The sequence below is a fragment of the Balaenoptera physalus genome (genome assembly GCF_965194825.1).
Source record: "Balaenoptera physalus genome assembly, chromosome: 13".
NCBI lineage: Eukaryota > Metazoa > Chordata > Mammalia > Artiodactyla > Balaenopteridae > Balaenoptera > Balaenoptera physalus.
In genome coordinates, this window is record NC_138892.1 from 43,644,333 (window position 1) to 43,672,006 (window position 27,674).

At 33.8% G+C, this 27,674-nt stretch overlaps 1 protein-coding gene across 1 annotated transcript; it reads right to left on the minus strand.

Annotated features, from left to right (window-relative positions):
* Positions 1-1,854: 1,854 nt before the first annotated feature.
* On the minus strand, positions 1,855-27,665 carry LOC309640413 (GLIPR1-like protein 1). Its single transcript, XM_082419164.1, has 5 exons — positions 20,686-27,665; positions 17,605-17,705; positions 11,061-11,149; positions 5,534-5,560; positions 1,855-5,445 (listed from the first exon to the last, which is right to left on the minus strand). The coding sequence occupies exons 1-5, from the start codon at positions 20,776-20,778 to the stop codon at positions 5,354-5,356; spliced, it is 402 nt and encodes a 133-aa protein (XP_082275290.1). The 5' UTR covers positions 20,779-27,665; the 3' UTR covers positions 1,855-5,353.
* Between the last annotated feature and the right edge of the window lie 9 nt (positions 27,666-27,674).

The window sequence follows — 27,674 nt, forward strand, 5'->3', positions numbered from 1 at the left end:
TTCTTCGGTAGGTTTATTCCTAGGTATTTTATTCTTTTTGTTGCAATGATAAATGGGAGTGTTTCCTTAATTTCTCTTTCAGATTTTTCATCATTAGTTTATAGGAATGCAAGAGATTTCTGTGCATTAATTTGGTACCCTGCTACTTTACCAAATTCATTGATTAGCTCTAGTTCTTTTCTGGTAGCATCTTTAGGATTCTCTATGTATAGTATCATGTCATCTGCAAACACTGACAGTCTTACTTCTCCTTTTCCAATTTGGATTTCTTTTATTTCTTTTTCTTCTCTGATTGCTGTGGCTAAAACTTACAAAACTATGTTGAATAATAGTGGTGAGGGTGGGCAACCTTGTCTTGTTCCTGATCTTAGAGGAAATGCTTTCAGTTTTTCACCATTGAGAATGATGTTGGCTGTGGGTTTGTCATATATGGCCTTTATTATGTTGATGTAAGTTCCCTCTATGCCTACTTTCTGGAGAGTTTTTATCATAAATGGGTGTTGAATTTTGTCAAAAGCTTTTTCTGCATCTATTGAGATGATCATATGGTTTTTCTCCTTCAATTTTTTAATGTGGTGTATCACATTGATTGATTTGCATATATTGAAGAATCCTTGCATCCCTGGGATAAATCCCACTTGATCATGGTGTATGATCCTTTTAATGTGCCGTTGGATTCTGTTTGCTAGTATTTTGTTGAGCATTTTTGCATCTATGTTCATCAGTGATATTGGCCTGTAGTTTTCTTTTTTTGTGACATCTTTGTCTGGTTTTGGTATCAGGGTGATGGTGGCCCTGTAGAATGAGTTTGGGAATGTTCCTCCCTTTGCTATATTTTGGAAGAATTTGAGAAGGATGGGTGTTAGCTCTTCTTTAAATGTTGGATAGAATTCATCTGTGAAGCCATCTGGTCCTGGGCTTTTGTTTGTTGGAAGATTTTTAATCACAGTTTCAATTTCAGTGCTTGTGATTGGTCTGTTTATATTTTTTATTTCTTCCTGGTTCAGTCTCGGAAGGTTGTGCTTTTTTAAGAATTTGTCCATTTCTTCCAGGTTGTCCATTTTATTGGCATATGGTTGCTTGTAGTAATCTCTCATGATCTTTTGTATTTCTGCAGGGTCAGTTGTTGCTTCTCCTTTTTCATTTCTAATTCTGTTGATTTGAGTCTTCTCCCTTTTTTTCTTGATGAGTCTGGCTAATGGTTTATCAATTTTGTTTATCTTCTCAAAGAGCCAGCTTTTACTTTTATTGATCTTTGCTATTGTTTCCTTCATTTCTTTTTCATTTATTTCTGATCTGAACTTTATGATTTCTTTCCTTATGCTAACTTTGAGGGTTTTTTTGTTCTTCTTTCTCTAATTGCTTTAGGTGTAAGGTTAGGTTGTTTATTTGAGACTTTTCTTGTTTCTTGTGGTAGGATTGCATTGCTATCAACTTCCCTCTTAGAACTGCTTTTGCTGCATCCCATAGGTTTTGGGTCATCATGTTTTCATTGTCATTTGTTTCTAGGTATTTTTTGATTTCCTCTTTGATTTCTTCAGTGATCTGTTGGTTATTTAATTTCCTTCAATGTAAATGGATTAAATGCTCCAACCAAAAGACATAGACTGGCTGAATGGATACAAAAACAAGACCCATATATATGCTGTCTACAAGAGACCCACTTCAGACCTAGGGACACATACAGACTGAAAGTGAGGGGATGGAAAAAGCTATTCCATGAAAGTGGAAATCAAAAGAAAGCTGGAGTAGCAATTCTCATATCAGACAAAATAGACTTTAAAATAAAGACTGTGACAAGAGACAAAGAAGGACACTACATAATGATCAAGGGATCAATCCAAGAAGAAGATATAACAATTGTAATATTTATGCACCCAACATAGGAGCACCTCAATACATAAGGCAAATGCTAACAGCCATAAAAGGGGAAATCGACAGTAATACAATCATAATAGGGGACTTCGTCACCCCACTTTCACCAGTGGACAGATCATCCAAAATGAAAATGAATAAGGAAACACAAGGTTTAAATGACACATTAAACAAGATGTACTTAATTGATATTTATAGGACATTCCATCCAAAAACAACAGAATATACTTTCTTCTCAAGTGCTCATGGGACATTCTCCAGGATAGATCATATCTTGGGTCACAAATCAAGCCTTGGAAAATTTAAGAAAATTGAAATCGTTGTCAAGTATCTTTTCCGACCACAATGCTATGAGACTAGATATCAATTACGGGAAAAAAAACTGTAAAAAATACAAACACATGGAGGCTAAACAATATTACTCTATTATAAAACCACACATGATACCTATAATTTAATGGTACATACATACTCCTGGTTCAAGCTTAGGGTCACCAACTTCTTGGTTTGTTAGGGAATGTCCTGGGTTTATCATGTTTTCCTATGTCCTAGTAACCTCCTCAGGCCCAGGCAAACCAGGAATGTTTGTCACTCTACAATATTTTTTTACTAATAGGGATGCATAATCAAAAAAACTACAGAGACTACTATTTAAATCATCTTTTCACCATCCTTCAAGGGGTAAGAATGGGATACACCAGGCCCAGTTAAGACTGATAAGTCTGATCACTTTACCTACATATGATTAGGCAATTTCTAGAAACTTCAAACATAGCCTAGTAGGACAAAAGGATCCCCAGAAAAATGCACTTTTCAAATCCTGAGTTCATTGGCCTCAAGTAATTTGAAAAGGCCAAATCCAGACCTGTTTGTCTAGTAATTCCAAACTGAGTGAAATATTAGGGTTACTTATGGTCACTATCAAGAGCAAGATCTGCTCAGAGTAAAAGAATCAAAGTGATGCCAGGCCTCCTAAGATATCCTGTCAAGAGACTGTGGTTATGATCACAAGGAAAAGACATCTTCTTGGTCTAGAATTTTCTCTTCTTGCTAATGGGACGAAACCCCACTGATAAGGCAGAGGCACTCCACCTGCCCAGCCTCTGCTCACAGCTTCAGAGTAGATGGAAATCTCTGCATGTAGAGACCCCATTATCTGAGAACTGCCACTACTTGTGAGTTCTTGTAGCAGTGCTAATATAATACTCTCTGACAAATATTTCTTCAAAATCAGAGAATATAATTCTATAAAAATTCATTTTTTAATGTGGCCTGTAGAATTTCAATTCATCTCACCTAAGGAAACTTATATGGTCCTGGATGAATAAGGAATCTAAAGAAGTAATAGAGTAATTATATTAAAAATCAGAAGATTTTAATTACTGAAAAAAGTTTAATTAAAAATCCATGAAGGGACTTCCCTAGTGGTGCAGTGGTTAAGAATCCACCTGTCATTGCAGGGGACACGGGTTCAATCCCTTGTCCGGGAAGATCCCACATGCCACGGAGCAACTAAGCCTGTGTGCCACAACTCCTGAGCTTGCGTTCTAGAGCCCATGAACCACAACTTCTGAGCCTGCGAGCCACAACTACTGAGCCCGTGTGCTGCAACTACTGAAGCCCGCGCCTAGAGCCCGTGCTCTGCAACAAGAGAAGCCACCGCAATGAGAAGCCCGTGCACCACAACCAAGAGTAGCCCCTGCTTGCCGCAGCTACAGAAAGCCCGCGCGCAGCAATGAAGACCCAATGCAGCAAAAAGAAAAAAAAAAATCCATGAAGACAATACAACAATAAACAATAAACAATAAAACAGGTAGAAAAGTATACTATGTATATGTCAGTTTACCTTTAGCCTGTTTCAAACTGCAAGTTAAGGAGTAATTAATCATGAACTTAAGTTTTAACAATGCAATAGTTAAGCAAACAGCAATAGTTTATTTTACTAAAAAGATAGTGACTCCATGTACATGATGCTGAATAGCAGTGTGATGGTTAATTTTATGTGTCAGTGTGGCTAGACTATGCTGGTTGATATTTGGTCAAACACTAGTGTAGATATTGCTGTAAAGGTATTTTTTAGATGTGATTAACACTTACAGTTAGTTGACTTTAAGTAAAGCAGATTACCCTCCACAATGTGAGTGGGCTGAGTCCAATCAGTTGTAGGCCTTATGAGCAGAGACAGATTTCCTGAAGAAGAATGAATTCTGCATTTATACTGCAACGTAGTTATTCTGCCTGATTTCCCAGATTTCAGATTCACGACTGCAGCAGCAACTCTTGAGTCTCCATGCTGCCACCTTGCTCTACAAATTTTGGACTTGCTAGCCACCACAATCGTGTAAGCCAATTCCTTAAAATTTCTCCTTTCTCTCTCTTCACCTGTGTCCCCCATCCCCTTCCCTGTTGGTTCTGTTTCTCTGGAAAACCTTGAGTAATACAAGCAGATTTGAAATATAAAATCACTTGGCTTCTCTTTTAAGAATAACATCAATCACTCCACTATGTGGAAATTCCTAGGTATTTGGCAGTATATACAAAGTAACTCTCAATCATGTTAAAAATACATTGAAAACACATTTATATTTTACCATCATAAAAGTACATTTGCATCATAAAAATATTATGATTTTAAATATTTATAGCTGAGGGAAGTTGGTGGTTGCTTTAGTTGAGAAGAAAAAGATTTAGATAATTTAGTCCATAGGAGGGAGTCAACCATTCAACATAAGCGATTTTAAAAACTGAATTTATTGAATTATCTTTTTTTTTTTTTTTTTGGTCTTCAGACAAAAGAAATGCCAGAATTCACCAGTTCTTTGGTTTGTAGAGATGTTGTTAACTATACTACAGATAATTCTGTACGGGGTTTTTAAATGTATACCTGCATCCTGTTATTTTATACAGGGTACATTTTAAAATAAAATCTCCTAAAAGAGATTAAAATCTCTTAATACTAAAGGAATGTGATTTTAATTTTAGAACACACATTTACCTTTCAAAGGTTTAAAATTTAATTGATTTCCCTTTTGAGTTTAATCTGTTCTCATCCATTTCCCCAACTATTGACTATGACCATAATATAACATTACATGCTATTTGAAACTTAATAACATTTTGTTTCTGAATAATGTTGATGGAATTCTTAAGGGGAACTATTGGCATATAAGGAAAATATTTAATATCTGAAATGTTTAATTCTTTAAGTCTACTCTAACTAAAATGACAATCTAGAATATTAGATAACAGGAATCTTTTGATACATGTAAAAATTTTTTAAGTCTCCTTAAGTTTTTTGTTTTTAACTGCTACCCTTCTTCTATACTACAGTACATATTTTGAATTAAAAACAGAATTAAATTTAGATAACAGATAAGAGTTTAGAAGTTTTAATAACTAAACAGATAAGAGTTACATTTAACCATAAACTATTCCTTTGTTGTCATGTCTGAGAATTTCCCTTGTACATAAATGACAATTAAAGTAGTCTCAGAAAAACAGAAATCAGGTACAATGGAGTACATGCTATCAGCTGAGGTGCTATCCCCGGTGGATTCCAATTTGGATATGCTGTCAATAAAAAACAATAGTTAAGAGCTCAATTTAGTTTCAAGAAGAGGAAGTAACTGAATTAATACTGAAATATTCTGATACGTACTTCGAGGTTTATCACGTTCTTTATTTTCTAAAATAGAAAAAAAAATATTACAAATTAAAATCATTCATCTGCTTTTGTGGCTTTTTGAATAAGATAATCAACTTAGGAAACTTAGCTTGGCTTTTTAATTTAAGAAAACTAAAGCTTTCTCTGCAAATCCCACACTACTTAAAAATCTGTATGATGTCCCCTGACAATGATGCCATGTCAACAAATATTTCTAGAACATCTCTCATACTGAAGACACAAAGGCCTGAAATAGATAAAACTATATATAGTAGTTAACTTTATTTTTGGCACTCTGTCATACCCATTTAAAGTCCCTGAAAAAGATAATAATTCCTTCATATTGAGTTTGGGTACCAGGATTCTGCAGTTTATTGAGTTTATTTATTTCATTTATTTTTATTCATTTATTCATTTTTGTGTGTCTACTATGTATTGAGCATGATTCTAGGCTTTTGATATAATGGTGATTGGGAACAGAATAAAGTTCTTTTCCTTACAGAAGAGTAAGGGGAGAAAATCTATCATCAATTTTAAAATTGAATAAATGAATAAAAGTGATTAAAAAATATCATTTCAGAGAGTGATTAGTGTGATAAAAAGGTTCAAATGATAGAAAATAATGAGGAACTTAACTATGTTAATAGCTAAAATTTATTGAGAAACTACTTTTTTTGGGCCCAAGTCACTCTGTATGGTTTATCATATTTAATCCTCTTAATCACCTCCTGAGTTAAGCCATCTGATTCCAAGGCCTATATATTTAACCATTGTGCTATATCTCCTATCCTCAAAAAGGAAGTAAAAAAGATAAAAGTTGGCTTTCTATAGAAATTGATCAATAAAAGTCAAAAGTCATAGGACTTAAAGAAGTGGAACACAACAGATATAGCAGAGATAAAAATATAAGAGAATGTCATTAAAACTTGAATAAAACAAAAATTTGCTAATTCTCCCCCCAAAACCTGAGTATCACATAACATTTAAAGAAGTTAAATCAGTAATTAAACATTTACAAACACACACACACACCAGAACAAAATAGTTTTACAGAAAATTTCTCCCAAACATTCAAAAAATAAGTGAGAATCTTACACAAACTATAAGCAAAATATTAATAGAAGTAATGTTCCCAACTTTCAACTTCTTTTATGAGGCTAATACAACCTTGAAGTCAAAATCATATGAGGAGAAATGAGGAAGGAAAACTACAGGCCACTCATAATTCTGAAATTAAATGCAAAAATTACAAGTAAAATGTTAACAAGAATTTAGCCATCTATAAAAGAAACCTCATGACTAAGTTGGTTTTATCATGGGAATGAAAGAATAGTTTAAAATTAGATTACTGAGCTATCACTTAACTCTCAATATCTATATGAAAATATAAATCTCACTGGTTAAGTTGTATTCACTAAATATATATACAGCTTTTGTATGGCAATCATAGTTCAAAAAAAGGTTTAAAAAATAATGAGAGGGCTTCCCTGGTGGCGCAGTGGTTGAGAGTCTGCCTGCCGATGCAGGGGACACGGGTTCGAGCCCTGGTCTGGGAAGATCCCACATGCCGCGGAGCGACTAGGCCCGTGAGCCACAATTACTGAGCCTGCGCGTCTGGAGCCTGTGCTCCGCAACAAGAGAGGCCACGATAGTGAGAGGCCCGCGCACCGCGATGAAGAGTGGCCCCCGCTTGCCACAACTAGAGGAGGCCCTCGCACAGAAACGAAGACCCAACACAGCCATAAATAAATAAATAAATAAATAAATTTATTAAAAAACAAAACAACAAAAAAAAACTTGCAAGCTCTAGCTAGTTGGATTTCAGAATTTAAAATAATAATAATAATAATAATAATAATAGAAACAATAGACAAAATGGAAATAGGATATAGAATATAATAAAAGATAGATTATAAAAATTTTTAAAAAACATCATGTACCTACCTCTTTACAATAACTTGAAAATATTTGTGAAATGGGCCAATTTAAAAAACTGCATTTACTCAAAGAGGAATTTAAAGCACAAGTAATTTTTTAAAAGGTTACAAAATATTATTTCCAAACAGTTTCCAAAAAAAAAAAAGAAAAGAAAAACATCATTTTATGTAGTTTACAACATTAAGACATTAAAGGAAAAAAATTGGGGATTATTTCAATAGATGCAGAAAAAAAATCTGGTAAAATTAAACATTTATTCAAGATAAAAGCTCACAGCAAAATGAGGAAAAGAGAAAACTTCCATAACCTGGCAATGAGGACTAATTAAAAACAATCTAAACCAAATATGCATAATGGCCAAACATTGTCAGGAATAAGAGAATGGTGCTACTGTTACAGCTTATGTTCAACACTGCACTGGAGAATTCACTATTAATATTAATAAAATAAATAACTGATATAAAGATTAGAAGAAAGAACAAAACTTGCATTTATATTTATGATCAGCAAAAAAATCAATTAGGAAATATAATTTAAAAATACCATTTATAATATCAACTATAGATTACCAAGCAATCTAATTTAAGATGCAAGACCTTACTGAGAAAATTTCAAAATGTAAAAGATGTATAAAAAGACCCAAGTAAACAATCTTTATTAATGGAAATAGTCAACGCTGTAAAAATGTTATTTCTTCCCAAATTTATCTATAAATTCAATGTAATTCCAATCAAAATTTCATGGTTTTCTGTGGCATTGATAAGCTTATCCTAACACTAATTTGCAAGAGCAAAGGGCCAAGAATGGCCAAATAGTTTCTGAACAATTTGGAAAAGGAACAAGTTACCTCCTACCAAGTATCAAAGCTTATTGTAGCGTTGGTAGCTTGTATGGTGCTATCTTGGACACCCACTGTCAACAGCTGTCTAAGTCTCCAGGATGGAAATGTTTGTAATGGACAAAATCTCTCATCAAGCACAACTAGAAAATCCAAATAAAATACAACAAAAACAATGTTTAAGAGCATCAGAGATTTGCAAAAGCAGCAAAGACTGGAGGGTCCAGATTTCAGAGCAGGAGATCCATAAAGAGGTGGGCTGATGTTATGAACGCTGCTCTTTCCTTGGGGCCATTTGTTGATTTTGGGCCCAGGTCTAGGGCTGAAAAACTGGGCTTTGCCCAGGAAGAGGCCATTTTTTGGGAAACAGAGAAACCGGCAGAGCTTTGGTTGGCCTTACAGAACTAGAGAGATAAAACTGGAGTATTGAGTAGTTCAAGATCCAGGTGGAAGGTAAAGGTGGAGGAAATTAGCCCAAGAAATGCCCATTTTGTCCTCAAGCTATTTGTTTAATTTTGAAACTATGAGGGGTAGGAGGCTAAAAACCTAGGCTGAAAGCCTTTGGAAATCAAAGTAGATGTTTCAGTAATTTCTGTGTGTTAAAGCAATAAGGATTGGAGTTCAGAACCCATTAGGGAAAGGCAACAATAAACACACCAGTCTCCCAGTGGAAAGCCCCCGAAGTCTATACTCTTGGAACAGAGCAAACAGAGGTAGAACACGCCTTAGGTAAATTCTAACCCAGCCTTGACTAAGTTGTGTTTAGATTAAGGTGAACCACCCTGACTCTATCTGTTCAGCAGAGGAAAAGGTAGAACTCTATGTTTTTGTTTCACACCATGTTGTTAGGTGTTTAACTTATTAGGCACACCAAGTGTTTCTACAATCTACTACTGTGGAACAAACTTTAAAACAGTAACAACTTATTATTATTTCTCACAATTACCCAGGTTGGCTGGTTCTACTAGGCAATTTCTCTGCTGTATCTAGTGTCATCAGGGTTCAAGGACATGGGTGCATTTAGCTGGAGCTCAGTTGGGGTTTAAACAGAAAGATGACCTCTCCTCTTCCAGGGCCTTTTCAGTGTGACCACTCCAGCAGGAAAGCATGGATTTCTTGATATGCTGGACAGCTTTAAACAGAGCAAAAGCCGAATCTGCCAAGTCTTTTAAAGGCTAGGTCCAGAACTGGCACAACATCAAGTCTGTATTCAAGGGGAGGAGAAATAGTCTGGACTTCTTGATGGGAAGAGTGGCGTGCATGGAGAGGAAGGAGGAATCATTGATGGTCATCTTTAAGGACAATTCCCCATACCAAGATACAGAGCATGTTACCAAAACCAAGAGAAAAAACAATCTTGAAACTAAAAACAGGCTCACAGGTGATCTGGATGCTGGAGTTTTTAAAAAGAGGTTGGAGTATTTGAGCGTGGTGATGATGGAGCTGACTGTGTCAAAGGGAGACTAACCAAAAATGTGGTAGGAGAGAGAGGCAAGAGGCAGATCACACCTGGGCTTGTTGGCCTCATTGAATAGAGTCAGATTTTCCTTTAGTTGCAATAAGAAGCAGTTGAGGAATTTTAAGAAAAGAAGTGATTTGATCTAATTTGTGTGTGTGTGTGTGCAGAACAGCTTTGAATAGAGTGGGAAGAGAAGTGGGGAGTCTGCACTAGTTCAGGCAAGAAATGGCAGTGATCTGGATACTGGGTAGGAAGGGGAAGTGAAAAAAAAAAGAGTGTATCACTGTTATCTTTATATCCCTTTGTCTAGAAAACAGTAGTTTGCAAATAGGAGGTATACTGGAAATTTATTTTTTAAATCACTTTGAATGAAATCTCATATTAGAGAGACCAGGCTTGCAATTTATATTTTAATTGAAGTATGACATGAATATGGAAACATGCATACCTCACAACTGGAAAGACTGATGAGCTATTACAAAGTGAACACACCTAGATAACCATAGCATAGGTCCAGAAAGTCTTTTTGGTACCTTTTTCTAAACACTAACCCCTCTTTCCTCTCCAAAGGTAACCACTATCCTGACTCTAAACCTCGATTAGTTTTGTCTGGTTTTGAACTTTATATAAATTGAATCATTTAATATACATTTTTTGAGTGTGTCTGTCTTCTTTCATGGCATCACACATCTTTCACAATTTTCAAATTATTTCCTCTCTTCACCTCCTTCACTCTGTCCTCAATCAAGAATTTATGCTTATCCTTAAAAAGTAACTTTGTACTGAGAACCCATCTGCTCTGAGAATCAAAAATTTATATTTATACTTAAAAAGTCTTTGTCCTGAGAACCAAAAGGCTAATGATGAAGAAACACATATTAGTTTTAAACCACAATTAATTTGGACATTGATTAATGTATTACTTCTGAGCAAGTCACTATTTTAATAATAACTAGTAAAAAGAGATGAAAGGGAAGCAAATACAAATAAGAAAAACATGTCAGCCAGTAGTTATTTTGAGTGTTGCAGCAAACTGCATCAGTTATGCTTTGCTCCTTTCTGTCCTTTAGCCTGAGAGAGAAAATAATCAGTGAAGAAGGGAGGGATCCTCTGGATTTAAATATGATCATTTATGACAAATGATTTATTGTATATCATTATATAGCAGCAATCAAATCTTGTCTTCTCTATAAAATCGAGGAGCCAAATTTTAAAATGTAATGAATTTTTGGAAACTTTGCTTTCCAAATAGAATGCCATGATTATTTGGTTTCCTTTTTGCTTACGGCAGAGTTTCTTTATGCAAGTATCTCCTTCTTCACACAGAGAGCAAGGTGTTCCATTAGTGTAAGGGGGCATATTTGGATAATTTCCTCTGTGAAAAAGAGAAACAATGATTAGCTAAATAACTATCAATTTCTCTATTTTGTGCATGCATTTATGCAAGTTGTTTTGGTCCCTAACCATGAATGTTGAAAAGGAAAAAAATAACAACTTAGGTCCCAATTTTATACTTATTTCTCTTGTTATTTTTTTTGTTTGTTTGTTTTTCTTTTTTTTTTTTTGACAAAAGAAACTATTAAACTATTAAAGTAACTATTAAAATTATTCTTTACAGGATGTCCCCAATCCCTGTGGCAGTTGTATTCTTGAATGTTCTCTAGAACACAAATTAGATGCGAACCCAATATAATTATGCATGTGACAGCCAAAGTTTTTGTTGTAAACACTATGATTATCTCTTGATTTTTTAAACGTAAATTTAAATCGCAAATGGAAACATATGTTTTATAGTTTAATTTAAAATACAATACCATAGTCGTTATCTAGTTCTATTTGATGATGTAGCAGAAAGATTTGGCAGCTATTATGCCTGACTTTCAATAATATAAGCTGATACATGTTAACAAACCTCTTTTTTTCTTTTCCCATCTCTGTGTCTGTGGAAGACTTTAAAAAGTGTTACTTACCTAGAGTACACAAAGAAAAACATTAATAATATGAGTTGTATTCCGTTAAAGAATATGCCACAATTTATTCATTCATCTGTTGATGGACATTTGGGTTGTTCCAGTTTTGGGGTATTATTAGTAAAGTTACTATGCACATTTTGAACATTCATATATAAGTCTTTATATGGACATACATTTTCTTGTATACATACCTAGGAGTGGAATGAATAGATCATACGGTAGGTGCATATTTAACTTTTTAAGAAACTGCCACAATATTTTTTACAAAGTAGTTGTAGCATTTTATACTCCCACCAGCAGTGTGTGAGAATGGCCAGTCTTTAGCCATTATAATGGTTGTGTGGTGGTATTCATTGTGGTATTAATTGTATTTCCCTAATGATTAATGATTTTGAACATTTTTTCGTGGGCTTAATTGTCATTTGCATATCTTGTTAATCTTTTGTCCATTTTTCTAATTGAGTTTTAAGTTTTTGTAAGTATTGATATTTAAGGGTTCTTCCTATATTCTTGGTGTAAGGTCTTTGTTTTGCAAAAGAATTTCTTCCATTCTGTGGCTTGTCTTTTCATTCTCTTACCAGTTTCTTTGAATAGCAGTCATTTTTAATTTTAATGAAATCCAACTTATCAACTTGTTCTTTTATGGATCATGCTTTTGGTTTGGTAGCTAAAAAATCTTTGGCTATCTGAAGGTCACAAAGGTTTCATCTATGTTTTCTTCAAAAAGTTTTAAAGTTTTAGGCTTACGTGTAGATCTATGATTGTATGTTTTGTACATTTAGATCATAGATTGTATGTTTTGTAGATCCAAGTTTACTTTTGTTTTTTATATATGGGTGACAGATTGTTCCAGCACCATTTGTTGAAAAATCTTTTTTCCACTGTGTTGCCTTTGTGCATTTGTGAAAAATCAGTTGAACATATGTGGTCAACTGTGTGGGGTTATTTCTGGACTCTGTATTCTATTCTACTGATCTATTTGTCTAACTTTACATCAATATCACAATGTCATGATTATTCTATTTTAATAATTTTTGAAAACAATAGTGTTAGCTACTTCAAATTTGTTCTAGTTGTTTTGACTATTCTAAGTCATTTGCATTTCCTTATGAATTTTATGATCTGTTTGTCAATTTCTACTACAAAAGCTTGCTGGGAATTTTTATTGGGATTGTATTGAATCCATGGATCAGTTCAGTGAAAAATTATATCTTAACAATGTTGAGTCTTTTAATCCATTAATAAGGTATATTGCTCTAATTATTTGTGTCTTTGTTAATTTCTCTTGTGACTATTATGTAGTTTTCAGTGTATTGGTCTTCCATGTTTTCTGCCAGATTTATCCCTAGATAATTTATATTTTTTGATGCCATTATAAATGGTATTATTTTTTTTAAATTATTTATTTATTTATTTATTCATGGCTGTGTTGGGTCTTCGTTTCTGTGCGAGGGCTTTCTCTAGTTGCGGCAAGTGGGAGCCACTCTTCATCGCAGTGCACGGGCCTCTCACTATCGCGGCCTCTCTTGTTGCGGAGCACAGGCTCCAGACGCGCAGGCTCAGTAATTGTGGCTCACAGGCCTAGTTGCTCCACGGCATGTGGGATCTTCCCAGACCAGGGCTCGAACCCGTGTCCCCTGCATTGGCAGGCAGATTCTCAACCACTGCGCCACCAGGGAAGCCCGGTATTTTTATTTTAATTCAATTTATGATTGTTCATTGCTGGTATATGGACATGTAATTAAGTTTTGAATGTTGATCTTATATCCTGAAAAATTACTAAACTTACTTTTTAGTTGTAGAAGAGTTTTCATAGATTCCATTGGATTTCTATATAGACCTACTGACCAAGCAGTCAGTAAAGTATGAACCATAGGTCGTATCTGGCCTGTGCTCTGATTTTGTGCAGTCTGTGAGCAAAGAATTTTTTTTTAAATATATTTTTAAGGGGTTATTTAAAACAATGCAAAACAAAGATGAATATGTAGCAGAATGTATGTGTCATGCAAAGCCTAATTTACTGACTGTCTAGTACTTTACAGAAAAATTTTTTAGTACTGGTATAATGTTACATGTAGGCTTTTCATAGATATGCTTTATTAGGTTTAAGAAGTTCCCTTGTATTTTTAGCTTTCTGAGAACTTTTATCAAGAATGAATGCTTGACTTTTTCTCAATCTATTGAGATGACGGTATAATCTTTATTTACAGGTTGATTAATATGGTGAGTTACATTGATTTTAGAATGTTAAAACAGCCCTAAATTACTGGAACAAAATCCATTTGGACAAGATATATTATGCTTTTACTCTATTGGGTTCAGTTGCTAAATTTTGTTTAGAATCTTTGTACCTATGTCATAAGAGATACTGCAGAAGATCTGAATAGGCATTTCTCCAAAGAAGACATGCAGATGGCAACAGGCACATGAAAAGATGCTCAATATCACTAATTATTAGAGAAATGCAAATCAAAACTGCAATGAGGTATCACTTCACACCAGTCAGAATGGCCATCAGCAAAATGTCTACAAACAATAAATGCTGGAGAGGGTGTGGAAAAAAGGGAAGCTTCCTACACTGTTGGTGGGAATGCAAATTGGTACAACCACTATAGAGAACAGTATGGAGGTTCCTTAAAGAACTAAAAATAGAGCTACCATACGATCCTGCAATCCCACTCCTGTTCATCTATCCAGAGAGAACCGTAATTCAAAAAGACACACGCAGGGACTTCCCTGGTGGCGCAGTGGTTAAGACTCTGTGCTCCCAATGCAGGAGGCCCGGGTTCGATCCCTGATCAGGGAACTAGATCCCACATACATGCCACAACTAAGAGTTCGCATGCCACAACTAAGGAGCCTACTAAGGAGACACAACTAAGGAGCCGCCTGCTGCAACTAAGACCCGGTGCAACCAAATAAATAAATAAATAAAATATTTTAAAAAAGATACATGCACCCCAATGTTCATTGCAGCACTATTTACAATAGCCACAACCTAAATGTTCATCAACAGATGAATGGATAAAGAAGGTGTGATATATATAGATACAATGGAATACTACTCAGCCATAAAGAAGAATGAAATAATGCCATTTGCAGCAACATGGATGGACATAGAGATTATCATACTAAGTGAAGTAAGTCAGACAGAGAAAGACAAATATCATATGATGTCACTTATATGTGGAATCTAAAAAGATGATACAGATGAACTTATTTACAAAACAGAAACAGATTCACAGATGTAGAAAACAAACTTATGGTTACCAAAGAGGAAATGTGAGGGGAGGGATAAATTAGGAATTTGGGAGTAACATATACATGGTACTATATGTAAAATAGATAAAACAACAAGGACCTACTGTATAGCACAGGGAACTATACACATTATTTTGTAATAACCTATATGGGAAAATAATCTGAAAAAGAATATATATATATTCATATATATATATATATATATATATATATATATATCTGAATCACTGTGCTGTACACCTGAAACTAACACAACATTGTAAATCAACTATACTTCTATAAAAATAAGTAAATTACTTCTGCACAGATTAGAAAAAGAGATATTGCTCTGTAGTTTTCATTTTATTTCTCCTTTGTAATTTGTGTCTCTTGAGGAATTTTTCCATTTCCTCCTAGTTGCCTCTTGATTATTTAATTCCATTATTATTTTGAAATAACCTTCTTTATCCCTGGTAATATTCTTTGCTATAAAATCTACATTATCTGATATTAACATAGACCCTGCCACTTTCTTTTGATGAATGTTAGCATAGTAAACCTTTTCCCATTCTTTTACTTTTAATCTATTTGTGTCTTTTAATTAAAATATTCTTCTTGTAGGAAGCACATAATTCGTTCTTTATTTTTTTTAAAGATTTTTTTTTGATGTGGACCAGTTTTCTAAAAGTCTTTATTGAATTTGTTACAATATTGCTTCTGTTTTTTTATGTTTTGGTTTTTTGGCCACGAGGTATACGGGATCTTAGCTCCCTGACCAGGGATTGAACCCACACCCCCTGCATTGGAAGGCAAAGTCTTAACCTCTGGACAGCCAGGGAAGTCCCTTGGTTCTTGATTTTTTATCCAATCTTCCAATCTCTGCCTCTTTATTTGGGTATTTGTACTATTTACATTTGATGGGATTATTGACATAGAGTTAAGGCTATCAAATCTTATTCTATTTGTCCCATTAGCCCTTTGTTCCCTTTTTCTTTTTCTGTCTTCCTTTGGATTAATTGAATATTTTTTTAAGATTTAATTTTACCTGCTTTGTTGGCTTATTTGCTATTACTGTTGCTTTTGTTATTTTAGTAGTAACTTTAGGGTTTATAGTGTGCATCTTTTACTTATCTCATTCAAGTTAAATTATTCCACTTAACATTGAGTAGAAGAACCTTAAGGTAATACACTTACATTTTCCCCTCTCAGCCTTTATGCTATTATTATCATAGATTTTAACTTTACATATATTATAACCTCACAATACATTTCTATTATCTTTGATTAAACAATTATCTTTTATTTTTGAAAAATATTTTCACAGGAAATAGAATTCTTGGTCAATAGTTTGTTTTTTTTTCCTCTTTCAGTATTTAAAGATATGGTTGTCTTCTCTCTTGCATTGTTTCAAGTGAGAAATCTGCTGTCATCCTTATCTTTGTTCTTCTGTATGTATGTAACATGTCTTTGTTTTCTGGTTACCTTTAAGATTTTCTCTTTATTACTGGTTTTGAAATGTTTGATTATAAGGTGAGTTGGTGTAGTTTACTTCATGTTTCTTGTGATTGGGGCTTGTTAGGTTTCTTGGTTCTGTGAGTTTATAATTTTCCTTAAGCACACAAAGTTTTGGGCCATATTTCTTCAAATATTTTTCTATCCCTGCCTCATTCAGGAAATCAATTCCCTCTAAAGTTATCTCACAGTTCTTTTTATCTCTTTTTGGATTCTCTTTTTATCTCTTTTGGATTCTTTTTTTCCTCTGTGTATTCTACTTTGGATGGTAATAAATAAGTGTTCTACAATTTCTCTGCTATTTATAAAAATTGTACTCTGCCCCAAGCTTTTAGACTATATATTTGTCATTCTTGGTTTTACTGCTGACTGAGACGAAATGAAAGAAAATACAGAAAGAGATATACACGTTTGTACCTCTCCATAGCAATTTCGACATATGTCAAGTCCCTTTTGCCAAATCTGTATATTTATTCTTTGCCAATGTTTTCATCTTTTCCACATTTTATTTTTACATGTTTGTTTGTTAAAGAGTTGGATTATTAACTGATTTAATCTTCCTTGTACAGATATATTGGGATTTGAGTTCCAGAATTTCATTTTTGGAGACTCCCATTAGACTTTTGTTATATTTCATCTAGATATGCAATTACCAGCAAGGCAGTCAAAAATTTATAGTATTCTTTTCTTAGAAGAATGTGCTTTTCACCATCATTCTCAATCATTTACCCATTCAAATTATATTATATTATATTATATTATATTATATTATATTATATTATATTCACATCTGCCAACCTATTTTGTATTCTAGTATTTAAATATTATTGTGACAATGTATTTTATATTATCTTTTTTTTTTTTTTTTACTTAACAAATGATCTCCATCATTTTCCCTCTCAAGATTAAATAATTCATGACAGGCATAATTTTTCACACATTCTCTTACTAACTTTTATTTCATTTATTTCTTCTGATTAGCATTATAGAGGGAGACTCCACTTATAAAAAATATACTTGTCTCTTTAGTATAAGATCCTATTTTTAGAAACAATACTTAACATATATTTCAATTTAAAATATTTTTAATAGCAAAATAACTTACGTAGGTCCATAGCCACATACAAATATTGCAGTGTCAGGTCTCCCAAGTTTAGGACAAATTGTAATTGCACAACCAACTTTATATGAATTGGCCCAAACTATCTATAAAGAAAGGAATTTTAAAATAAAATATGCAAAACAACTCTACACAAACAGTGCATTATGGGAACAGGTATAATCTTTGTCATGCTACAAAAAATGAATATACATAAATATTTATTGACTATTTTTTTCTTAATTTCTAATATTTAGTTTAAAACAATTATTTTGTTAAGGCTGCATTCATGAGGGCTACCTAACTAGTCTTTCCTCACTGATAATTCTCATAAATCAAGAGGAGGCTATAATATATAGCCAAAATCATAATTTCTTCTAGATGATTTATGAAATATATTTTTATTTTCTCCATGGGTATATCATACAAAGAGCATTAAAACCAGATTATAAATGAAAACAATAATTAACTTTTATTTCTTTTTCTCAGAAAAATTCTAAATTTATGACCACATTTTAAATTTTGTGGTCTTAACCATATTCTTACCTTTGTCAAATCACAAGAGACAGGTAGGGATAGAGATTAAGAACATACTGAGCTTATTGCAAAAAAAAAAAATGCCTGCCATAGGGATGGTGAATCTTAATTTTTGTCTATTTGCAAAGAATAGCAAAGTTATTTGAAAGGAAGAAGACTCCCATGGAAAATTAGCCATGGGGAGAGAGATAAAGAAGTGAAGTACATAACTATTCCTTTGTGACATGACAGAATGAAAAATTTCTCTACTTCCCAGATGAACAAAGGGAAAAATACTGATCTACTCCATTTGGAAAACAAAATAATCTAAGGAAGGTTGATTTTGACAACATAAATGAATTTTCTGAACTCATTTATTTTACAATTCAATTAACAAAATACTAACATATTTTATAAACCAATGTATTAGTCACTATTTTCGAGGGCCGGGGTGTAGCCAGAATCAACAGGTTTGAAAATATATTTTAATGCTCTTTGATTGCCTGAGAGGCAGCAAAGTGCAATAAAAACACAGTGAACCGAGAACTAATAGATGAGTTTTGCTTCTAACCATGTGTGTGTCTTCGGAGAGTGACAGATCAATTCTGAGCTCATTTCCCACCTAATATAATGAGATTAAGCTAGATCCTTGAAAAATCATCTTCCTTTTGAATGTTTTAGAAAGTTGATAAACTATATGACTGCAAGTACATATATTTTAACTTAATCATGTTTAAAAATTCGGTTCATGAACAACTGACTACACTGTGAAATTTTATTTGCTTAATATATTTAAATTGATCCTTTTTTGGCTTTGGGAATGGTAAAAATAAATACTATGTATAGGTTTGAATGTACTGCTTTCATTAAAGTGACTAGATTTAACATTAATATGAACATTGGTTGCAACTTCAACATGACTATCTGCAAATGGTAAATGCAAGAAATTTTAGCTCATTTTGTTTAGAAAACTAAGCAAGATATAGTTGTTGAACCAATAGGAAGAATGCACCAATTCCTAATGATTTAAGCATATGTGTAAATTAGCCCATGAGGTGTGATTCCATTCTCTCAGTTTTCCTAGCAGAAGCCAAACCATGTTCTTTGCAAACGACATCTATCCTGAGAAGGATTTCTACACTTATAGCATTCTGTTATCGGACAAAGAGTGATTAGAAGGGGAGCATAGAAACTGCTAATTTCTGATAAAAATGACTTGCTTTAAGACACTATATGTTCATTCGACTTATGCAGATGAGTCAGTTTGGAAAATAAAGTTAGCTCTTTCTGTTGCTTAAATGGACCTTTCTAAGAGCTCAGTGCCATGTCGAGGATTAGGTTAGCTAAAAAGTGACTTCCTCTTCTTACCAAAAACTCTCACCCAAAGCAACCAAAAGATTGGAAAAATTATAAGAAATAATGTTTTTCAAGATACTGGACATCAGGCAACAATGGATAATGTTCCCAAGAGTTGAAGGGAAAAGATGCGAGCTGTACAATTGTCTCAGTTTATTGTACTGAGTGAGTTTCCAGGCTGTGTTTGGGGGTGGAGATGGTGGAGAAGTCAGGAGAAGCTTGATGGAGTCACAACATAGTTGAGGGACAGAGCTGAGAGTCTGGGGAGACCAAGGAAGCAGGAGTAGGGGAGAGGTGAAAATCTTGTAAGTGACACAACTGTGGAGGTCTCTAGGGGGTACTCGTCATCAGTTCAGCAGAGCACTAATCAGAGCATGCATGTGTGAAAACTACCCCAGGCTTGGAAAAGAATCACCTATAAAAACTAGAGGAAAGAATACAGAGGCTTACACAGGGCCAGGAATAGGGATAGTGGGCCTGTTCCCACTGGCCAGACTGGAAAATTTAATCATTTCTGGGGCATCCAGTAGAAGAATCTTGCCTCATTGGTGAGAGAGAATTAGCCCTAGACTAAATACTGCTTTAATTCCATCTAACATATTTTAAAAGCAGGAACCAAAAGGGACAAACAAATTCCAGATAACTACATCCCAGAAGACAGTTAAGAATATTTATAGGTATATAAAGAAATCCAGCGTCCAACAGGGCAAGATTTACAAAGTTGGGAATATAATAAAATTTACCCGACATGAAAAGAATAGTTTCATTATTATGAAATTGCTTGAGACCTGTAATGAAGGAAAAAATTTAAAGGCAGTCAGAGAAAAAAGACACATTACATACAGGGGAATAAATAAAAGGATTACAGTAGATTTCTTGTTGGAAATAGGGCAAGTGAGATGACAGTGGAGTAAGATTTTAAAGTTAAAGAAAAAAAAAAACCTCACTACATAGAATTCTATTCCCAGTGAAAATCTTCCAAACGAGGGTGAGTTTTTCAGATACACAAAAGAAACGCTAAAGAAAATGCTAAAAAATTGTCTTGTGATTGAATTATGCATACATAAGAACTAATCAATAAAATCTGAAATACTTACCTGTGTATAATGACCACAAGGTTTGGAACATGATAGACGATTAAAATCATAAAATTCAGTTTCATTATACCAAAAGTCAACAGCAGATTTTGGTGTAAATATAATTAATGCACCTAACCAGATATTTTCTCCAACAAATTGAAATGTTGGATGGCATTGATATGATTTTGATAAACAGGGGTTGTGTCCGAATTTGCACTTGTTCGCCCATGCTTTAGCAGTCTTCGCTAAACCTTCATCCCAACTCTGAAAGATAAAAATAATTTACATTGAATTGTGCATATTTGTTCAGATTAAAGTTATTCTAATGATTGTAATAAATTAATTTTTATTTAAATTTATTATTTAATGAAATATAGCTTATCTTTGGTATTTATTATGTTCACAGTGAGTCATTTCTCTTTAGTTCTGTTTCAGAAGCACTTATTTAGTGCCCACTCTATGACAGTTCATTTTTGTATTTCCAGTACCTACCAGATGGCCTGGTACAGTAGAGACACTCAACAAATATATTTGAATGTGATTTAAATAAGTCAGAGTTCACAGTCTAGTAATTCAGAAGGTTACGCAAATATATCATAAGTAAATCATGAGAACCCATTTATAATTAAAAATAGAAAAAGCCTCTTAGCACACTAAGAATAGAATTTCCTTAATTTGATCAAGAGTATCTACAAAAGAAAATCAAAACCCTACAATAAGCATTAATGTATAGTGGTAAAATATTGAAAGCTTTCCCCTAAGATTGAGAATGAAACAAGATGTCTAATTATTTCTGCTTAAAATTGTTCTGGAGGTTAGGTAGTATAATAAAATAGGGAGCTATAAATATATGACAAAAGATATAAAACGTATAATGATTGGAATCTCTCATTATTCACAGATGACATGACTGGGTTAGAAAATTCAAATGAATACACAAACGAAACTATTAGAAATAAGTAAAATTATCAAAGTTGTCAGATACCAGGAATAGATACAAAATTGTATTTCCATTTACACTTCAGAAACCAATAGCTTCAAAAATATCAAATATATATAATTAAATCTAATAAATGATATAAAAACTATCTCTATACTGAAAACTATAAAACATCACTAAGAGAAATTTTAAAAGACTTAAAGAAATGGAGAGATATTAAATGTTCATGTGCTGAAAGATTCCATATTGTAAAAAATATTGGTCTTGATTTGAATACACTCCTAATGAAAATCTAAGTAGGTTTTATAGGGGGGTGCAAATTGATTATAAGATTTATATGGAAATTCAAAGAAGAAGCAATAGCTAAGGCAACCTTTAAAAAGTAAAACAAAGCTAGAGGACTTACTCCACCAGACATCAAGGCATCATAAAGCTACATTAAGACATCGCAATATTGGCAGGAGGGTAGACAAATAGCCCAATTGAACAAAACAGAGTCTAGAAATAATTTTTGACAAAAGTATAGGTATAGTTTAGTCTTAGTATAGGTATTATTGGCAAGATGATTTTTAAAAAATATTTTTATTTTAAATTAATTGTAGATTCACAAGAGGTTAAAAAAATAGTACACAGAGGTCCTGTGTAAATGTCACACAGTTTCTGGATTGGTAATGTTTATGTAAATATAGCACAATGCCAAAATCAAGAAATTGACATTGGTACAATCAACCGACCTTAAGATTTCAATAGTTTTACATGCATTCATTTGTGTGTGTGTGTGTGTGTGTGTGTTTTCATGCAATTTTATCACACATGTAAATTGAAGTAACCATCCCACAATCAAGATACATAACTCTTTCATCACCACAATTATCCCTCATGCTAACCCTTTAAAGTCATGCTCACTCACTCCCCCACCCTATTCCTAATCCCTGGCAATCACTAATATGTTCTCCATTTCTATAATTTTGTCATCTAAAAAATATTATATAGACAGAATCTTACAGTATGTAACCATTTTGAGGTTGGCTTTTTTCACTCAGCATAATTCCCTGAGATCCATCCACACTGTTTGTTGTATGTATTTTCTCCTAGCCTGTAGCTGTCTTTTCATCTCTTAGCAGGGTATTTTAAAGAGCAGAAGGATTTAATTTTATGAGGTTCAATTTATGACTTTTTCTTTTATAGTTTGTGATTTTGGTGTCATATGTAATCAAAGTAATCAAACATATTAGGAAGCCCCATCTAGCTGTAGATTCTGAGGAGTTTTTCCACTTTTCTTCTAAAAGTCTTACAGTTTTATGTTTTGCATTTAATTAATGTGATATATTTAGTGTTAATTTTTGTATTATAAGGTGTAAAGTTTAGATGTTTGTTTTTAATCCACTCAGCCAATCTCTGTTATTTTAATTTATGTATTTAACTATTTACATTTAATACCTTTATTGATATATATTCAAGCATGTCTACCATTTTATTGTTTATTTTTTATTTGCTCCCTCTCGTTTTCATTCCTGTTTTATTTTTCCTGACTTCCTGTGAATTACCTGAACATTATTTAGAATTCTACTTTGATTTATTCATAGTGCTTTTCAGTATATATCTTTTATAAAAAATAATTAATTAATTAAATTTAAAAATGTTTATTTATTAATTTATTTATTTTCTTATTAGTCACCCATTTTATACACATCAGTGTACACATGTCAATCCCAATCTCCCAATTCAACACACCACCACACCCACCCCCTGCCACTTCCCCCCTTGGTGTCCATATGTTTGTTCCCTACTTCTGTGTCTTGATTTCTGCTCTGCAAACCGGTTCATCTGTACCATTTTCTAGGTTCCACATATATGCATTAATATATGATATTTGTTTTTTCTCTTTCTGACTTACTTCACTCTGTACGACACTCTCTAGGTCCATCCATGTCTCTACAAATGACCCAATTTCATTCCTTTTTATGGCTGAGTAATATTCCATTGTATATATGCACCACATCTTCTTTATCCATTCGTCTGTTGATGGGCATTTAGGTTGCTTCCAGGACCTGGCTATTGTAAATCATGCTGCCATGAACATAGGGGTGCATGTATCTTTTTGAATTATGGTTTTCTCTGGGTATATGCCCAGTAGTGGGATTGCTGGGTCATATGGTAATTCTATTTTTAGTTTTTTAAGGAACCTCCATACTGTTCTCCATAGTGGCTGTATCAATTTACATTCCCACCAACAGTGCAAGAGGGTTCCCTTTTCCCCACACCCTCTCCAGCATTTGTTGTTTGTAGATTTTCTGATGGTGCCCATTCTAACTGGTGTGAGGTGATACCTCATTGTAGTTTTGATTTGCATTTCTCTAATAATTAGTGATGTTGAGCAGCTTTCCATGTGCTTCTTGGCCATCTGTATGTCTTCTTTGGAGAAATGTCTATTTAGGTCTTCTGCCCATTTCTGGATTGGGTTGTTTGTTTCTTTAAATATTAAGATGCATGAGATGTTTATATATTTTGGAGATTAATCCTTTGTCCAATGATTCATTTGCAAATATTTTCTCCCATTTGGAGGGTTGTCTTTTCGTCTTGTTTATGGTTTCCTTTGCTGTGCAAAAGCTTTTAAGTTTCATTAGGTCCCATTTGTTTATTTTTGTTTTTATTTCCATTACTCTAGGAGGTGGATCAAAAAAGATCTTGTTGTGGTTTATGTCAAAGAGTGTTCTTCCTATGTTTTCCTCTAAGAGTTTTATAGCACCTGGTGTTACATTTAGGTCTCTAATGCATTTTGAGTTTATTTTTGTGTATGGTGTTAGGGAGTCTTCTAACTTCATTTTTTTACATGTAGCTGTCCATTTTCCTAGCACCACTTATTGAAGAGACTGTCTTTTCTCCATTGTATATCCTTGCCTCCTTTGTCATAGATTAGTTGACCATATATGTGTGGGTTTATCTCTGGGCTTTCTATCCTGTTCCATTGATCTATATTTCTGTTTTTGTGCCAGTACCATATTGTCTTGATTACTGTAGCTTTGTAGTATAGTCTGAAGTTAGGGAGTCTGATTGCTCCAGCTCCGTTTTTTTCCCTCAGGACTGCTTTGGCTATTCGGGGTCTTTTGTGTCTCCATACACATCTTAAGATTTTTTGTTCCAGTTCCGTAAAATATGCCATTGGTAATTTGATAGGGATTGCACTGAATCTGTAGATTGATTTGGGTAGTAAAGTCATTTTCACAGTATTGATTCTTCCAATCCAAGAACATGGTATATCTCTCCATCTGTTGATGTCATCTTTAATTTCTTTCATCCGTATCTTATAGTTTTCTGCATACAGATCTTTTGTCTCCCTAGGTAGGTTTATTCCTAGGTATTTTATTCTGTTTGTTGCAACGATAAATGAGAGTGTTTTCTTAATTTCTCTCAGATTTTTCATCATTATTGTATAGGAATGCAAGAGATTTCTGTGCATTAACTTTGTATCCTGCAACTTTACCAAATTCATTCATTAGCTCTAGTAGTTTTCTGGTGGCACCTTTAGGATTCTCTATGAATAGTATCATTTCATCTGCAAACAGTGACAATTTTACTTCTTCTCTCCCAATTTGTATTCTTTTATTTCTTTTTCTTCTCTGATTGCAGTGGCTAGGACTTCCAAATCTATGTTGAATAATAGTGGTGAGAGTGGACATCCTTGTCTTGTTCCTGATCTTAGAGGAAATGCTTTCAGTTTTTCACCATTGAGAATGATGTTTGCTGTGGGTTTGTTGTATATGGCCTTTATTATGTTGAAGTAGGTTCCCTCTATGCCCACTTTCTGGAGAGTTTTTAATCATAAATGGGTGTTGAATTTTGTCAAAAGCTTTTTCTGCATCTATTGAGATGATCATATGGATTTTGGTCTTCAATTTGTTAATATGGTGTATCACATTGATTGATTTGCGTATATTGAAGAATCCTTGCATCTCTGGGATAAATCCCATTTGATCATGATGTATGATCCTTTTAATGTATTGTTGGATTCTGTTTGCTAGTATTTTGTTGAGGATTTTTGCATCTATATTCATCAGTGATATTGGTCTGTAAGTTTCTTTTTTTGTAGTAACTTTGTCTGGTTTTGGTATCAGGGTGATGGTGGCCTCATAGAATGAGTTTGGGAGTGTTCCTTCTTCTGCAATTTTTTGGAGGAGTTTGAGAAGGATGGGTGTTAGCTCTTCTCTAAATGTTTGATAGAATTCACCTGTGAAGCCATCTGGTCCTGGACTTTTGTTTGTTGCAAGATTTTTAATCACAGTTTCAATTTCATTACTTGTGATTGGTGTGTTCATATTTTCTGTTTCTTCCTGGTTCTGTCTTGGAAGGTTATACCTTTCTAAGAATTTGTCCATTTCTTCCAGGTTGTCCATTGTATTGGCATAGAGTTGCTTGTAGTAGTCTCTTAGGATGCTTTGTATTTCTGCTGTGCCTGTTGTAATTTCTCGTTTTTCATTTCTAAGTTTATTGATTAGAGTCCTCTCCCACTTTTTCTTGATGAGTCTGGCTAATGGTTTGTCAATTTTGTTTATCTTTTCAAAGAAGCAGCTTTTAGTTTTATTGATCTTTGCTATTGTTTTCTTAGTTTCTATTTTATTTATTTCTGCTCTGATCTTTATGATTTCTTTCCTTCTGCTAACTTTGGGTTTTGTTTGTTCTTCTTTCTCTAGTTCCTTTAGGTGTTAGGTTAGATTGTTTACTTGAGATTTTTCTTGTTTCTTGAGGTAGGCTTGTATTGCTATAAACTTCCCTCTTAGAACTGCTTTTGCTGCATCCCATAGGTTTTGGATCGTCATGTTTTCATTGTCATTTGTCTCTAGGTATTTTTTGATTTCCTCTTTGATTTCTTTAGTGTTCTTTTGGTTATTTAGTAACATATTCTTTAGCCTCCATGTGTTTGTGTTTCTTACGTTTTTTCCCTGTAATTGATTTCTAATCTCATAGCGTTGTTGTCAGAAAAGATGCTTGATATGATTTCAATTTTCTTAAATTTACTGAGGCTTGATTTGTGACCCAAGATGTGATCTGTCCTGGAGAATGTTCCATGCGCACTTGAGAAGTGTAATCTGCTGTTTTGGGATGGAATGTCCTACAAATATCAATTAAATCTATCTGGTCTATTGTGTCATTTAAAGCTTGTGTTTCCTTTTTAATTTTCTGTTTGGATGATCTGCCCATTGGTGTAAGTGAGGTGTTAAAGTCCCCCACTAGTATTGTGTTACTGTCGATTTCCTCTTTTATAGCTGTTAGCAGTTGCCTTATGTACTGAGGTGCTCCTATGTTGGGTGCATATATATTTATAATTGTTATATCTTCGTCTTGGATTGATCCCTTGATCATTACGTAGTGTCCTTCCTTGTCTCTTGTAACATTCTTTATTTTAAAGTCTATTTTATCTGATATGAGTATTGCTACTCCAGCTTTGTTTTGATTTCCATTTGCATGGAATATCTTTTTCCATCCCCTCACTTTCAGTCTGTATGTGTCCCTAGGTCTGAAGTTGGTCTCTTGTAGACAGCATATATATTGGTCTTGTTTTTGCATCCATTCAGCAAGCCTGTCTTTTGGTTGGAGCATTTAATCCATTCACGTTTAAGGTAATTATTGATATGTATGTTCCTATGACCATTTTCTTAATTGTTTTGGGTTTGTTTTTGTAGGTCCTTTTCTTCTCTTGTGTTTTCCACTTAGAGAAGTTCCTTTAGCATTTGTTGTAGAGCTGGTTTGGTGGTGCTGTATTCTCTTAGCTTTTGCTTGTCTGTAAAGCTTTTGATTTCTCCATCAAATCTGAATGAGATCCTTGCCGGGTAGAGTAATCTTGGTTGTACGATCTTCCCTTTCATCACTTTAAGTATATCATGCCACTCCCTTCTAGCTTGTAGAGTTTCTGCTGAGAAATCAGCTGTTAATCTTACAGGAGTTCCCTTGTATGTTACCTGTTATTTTTCCCTTGCTGCTTTCAATAATTTTTCTTTGTCTTTAATTTTTGCCAATTTGATTACTATGTGTCTTGACGTGTTTCTCCTTGGGTTTATCCTGTATGGGACTCTCTGTGCTTCCTGGACTTGGGTGGCTATTTGCTTTCCCATGTTAGGGAGGTTTTTGACTATAATCTCTTCAAATATTTTCTTGGGTCCTTTCTCTCTCTCTCCTCCTTCTGGGAC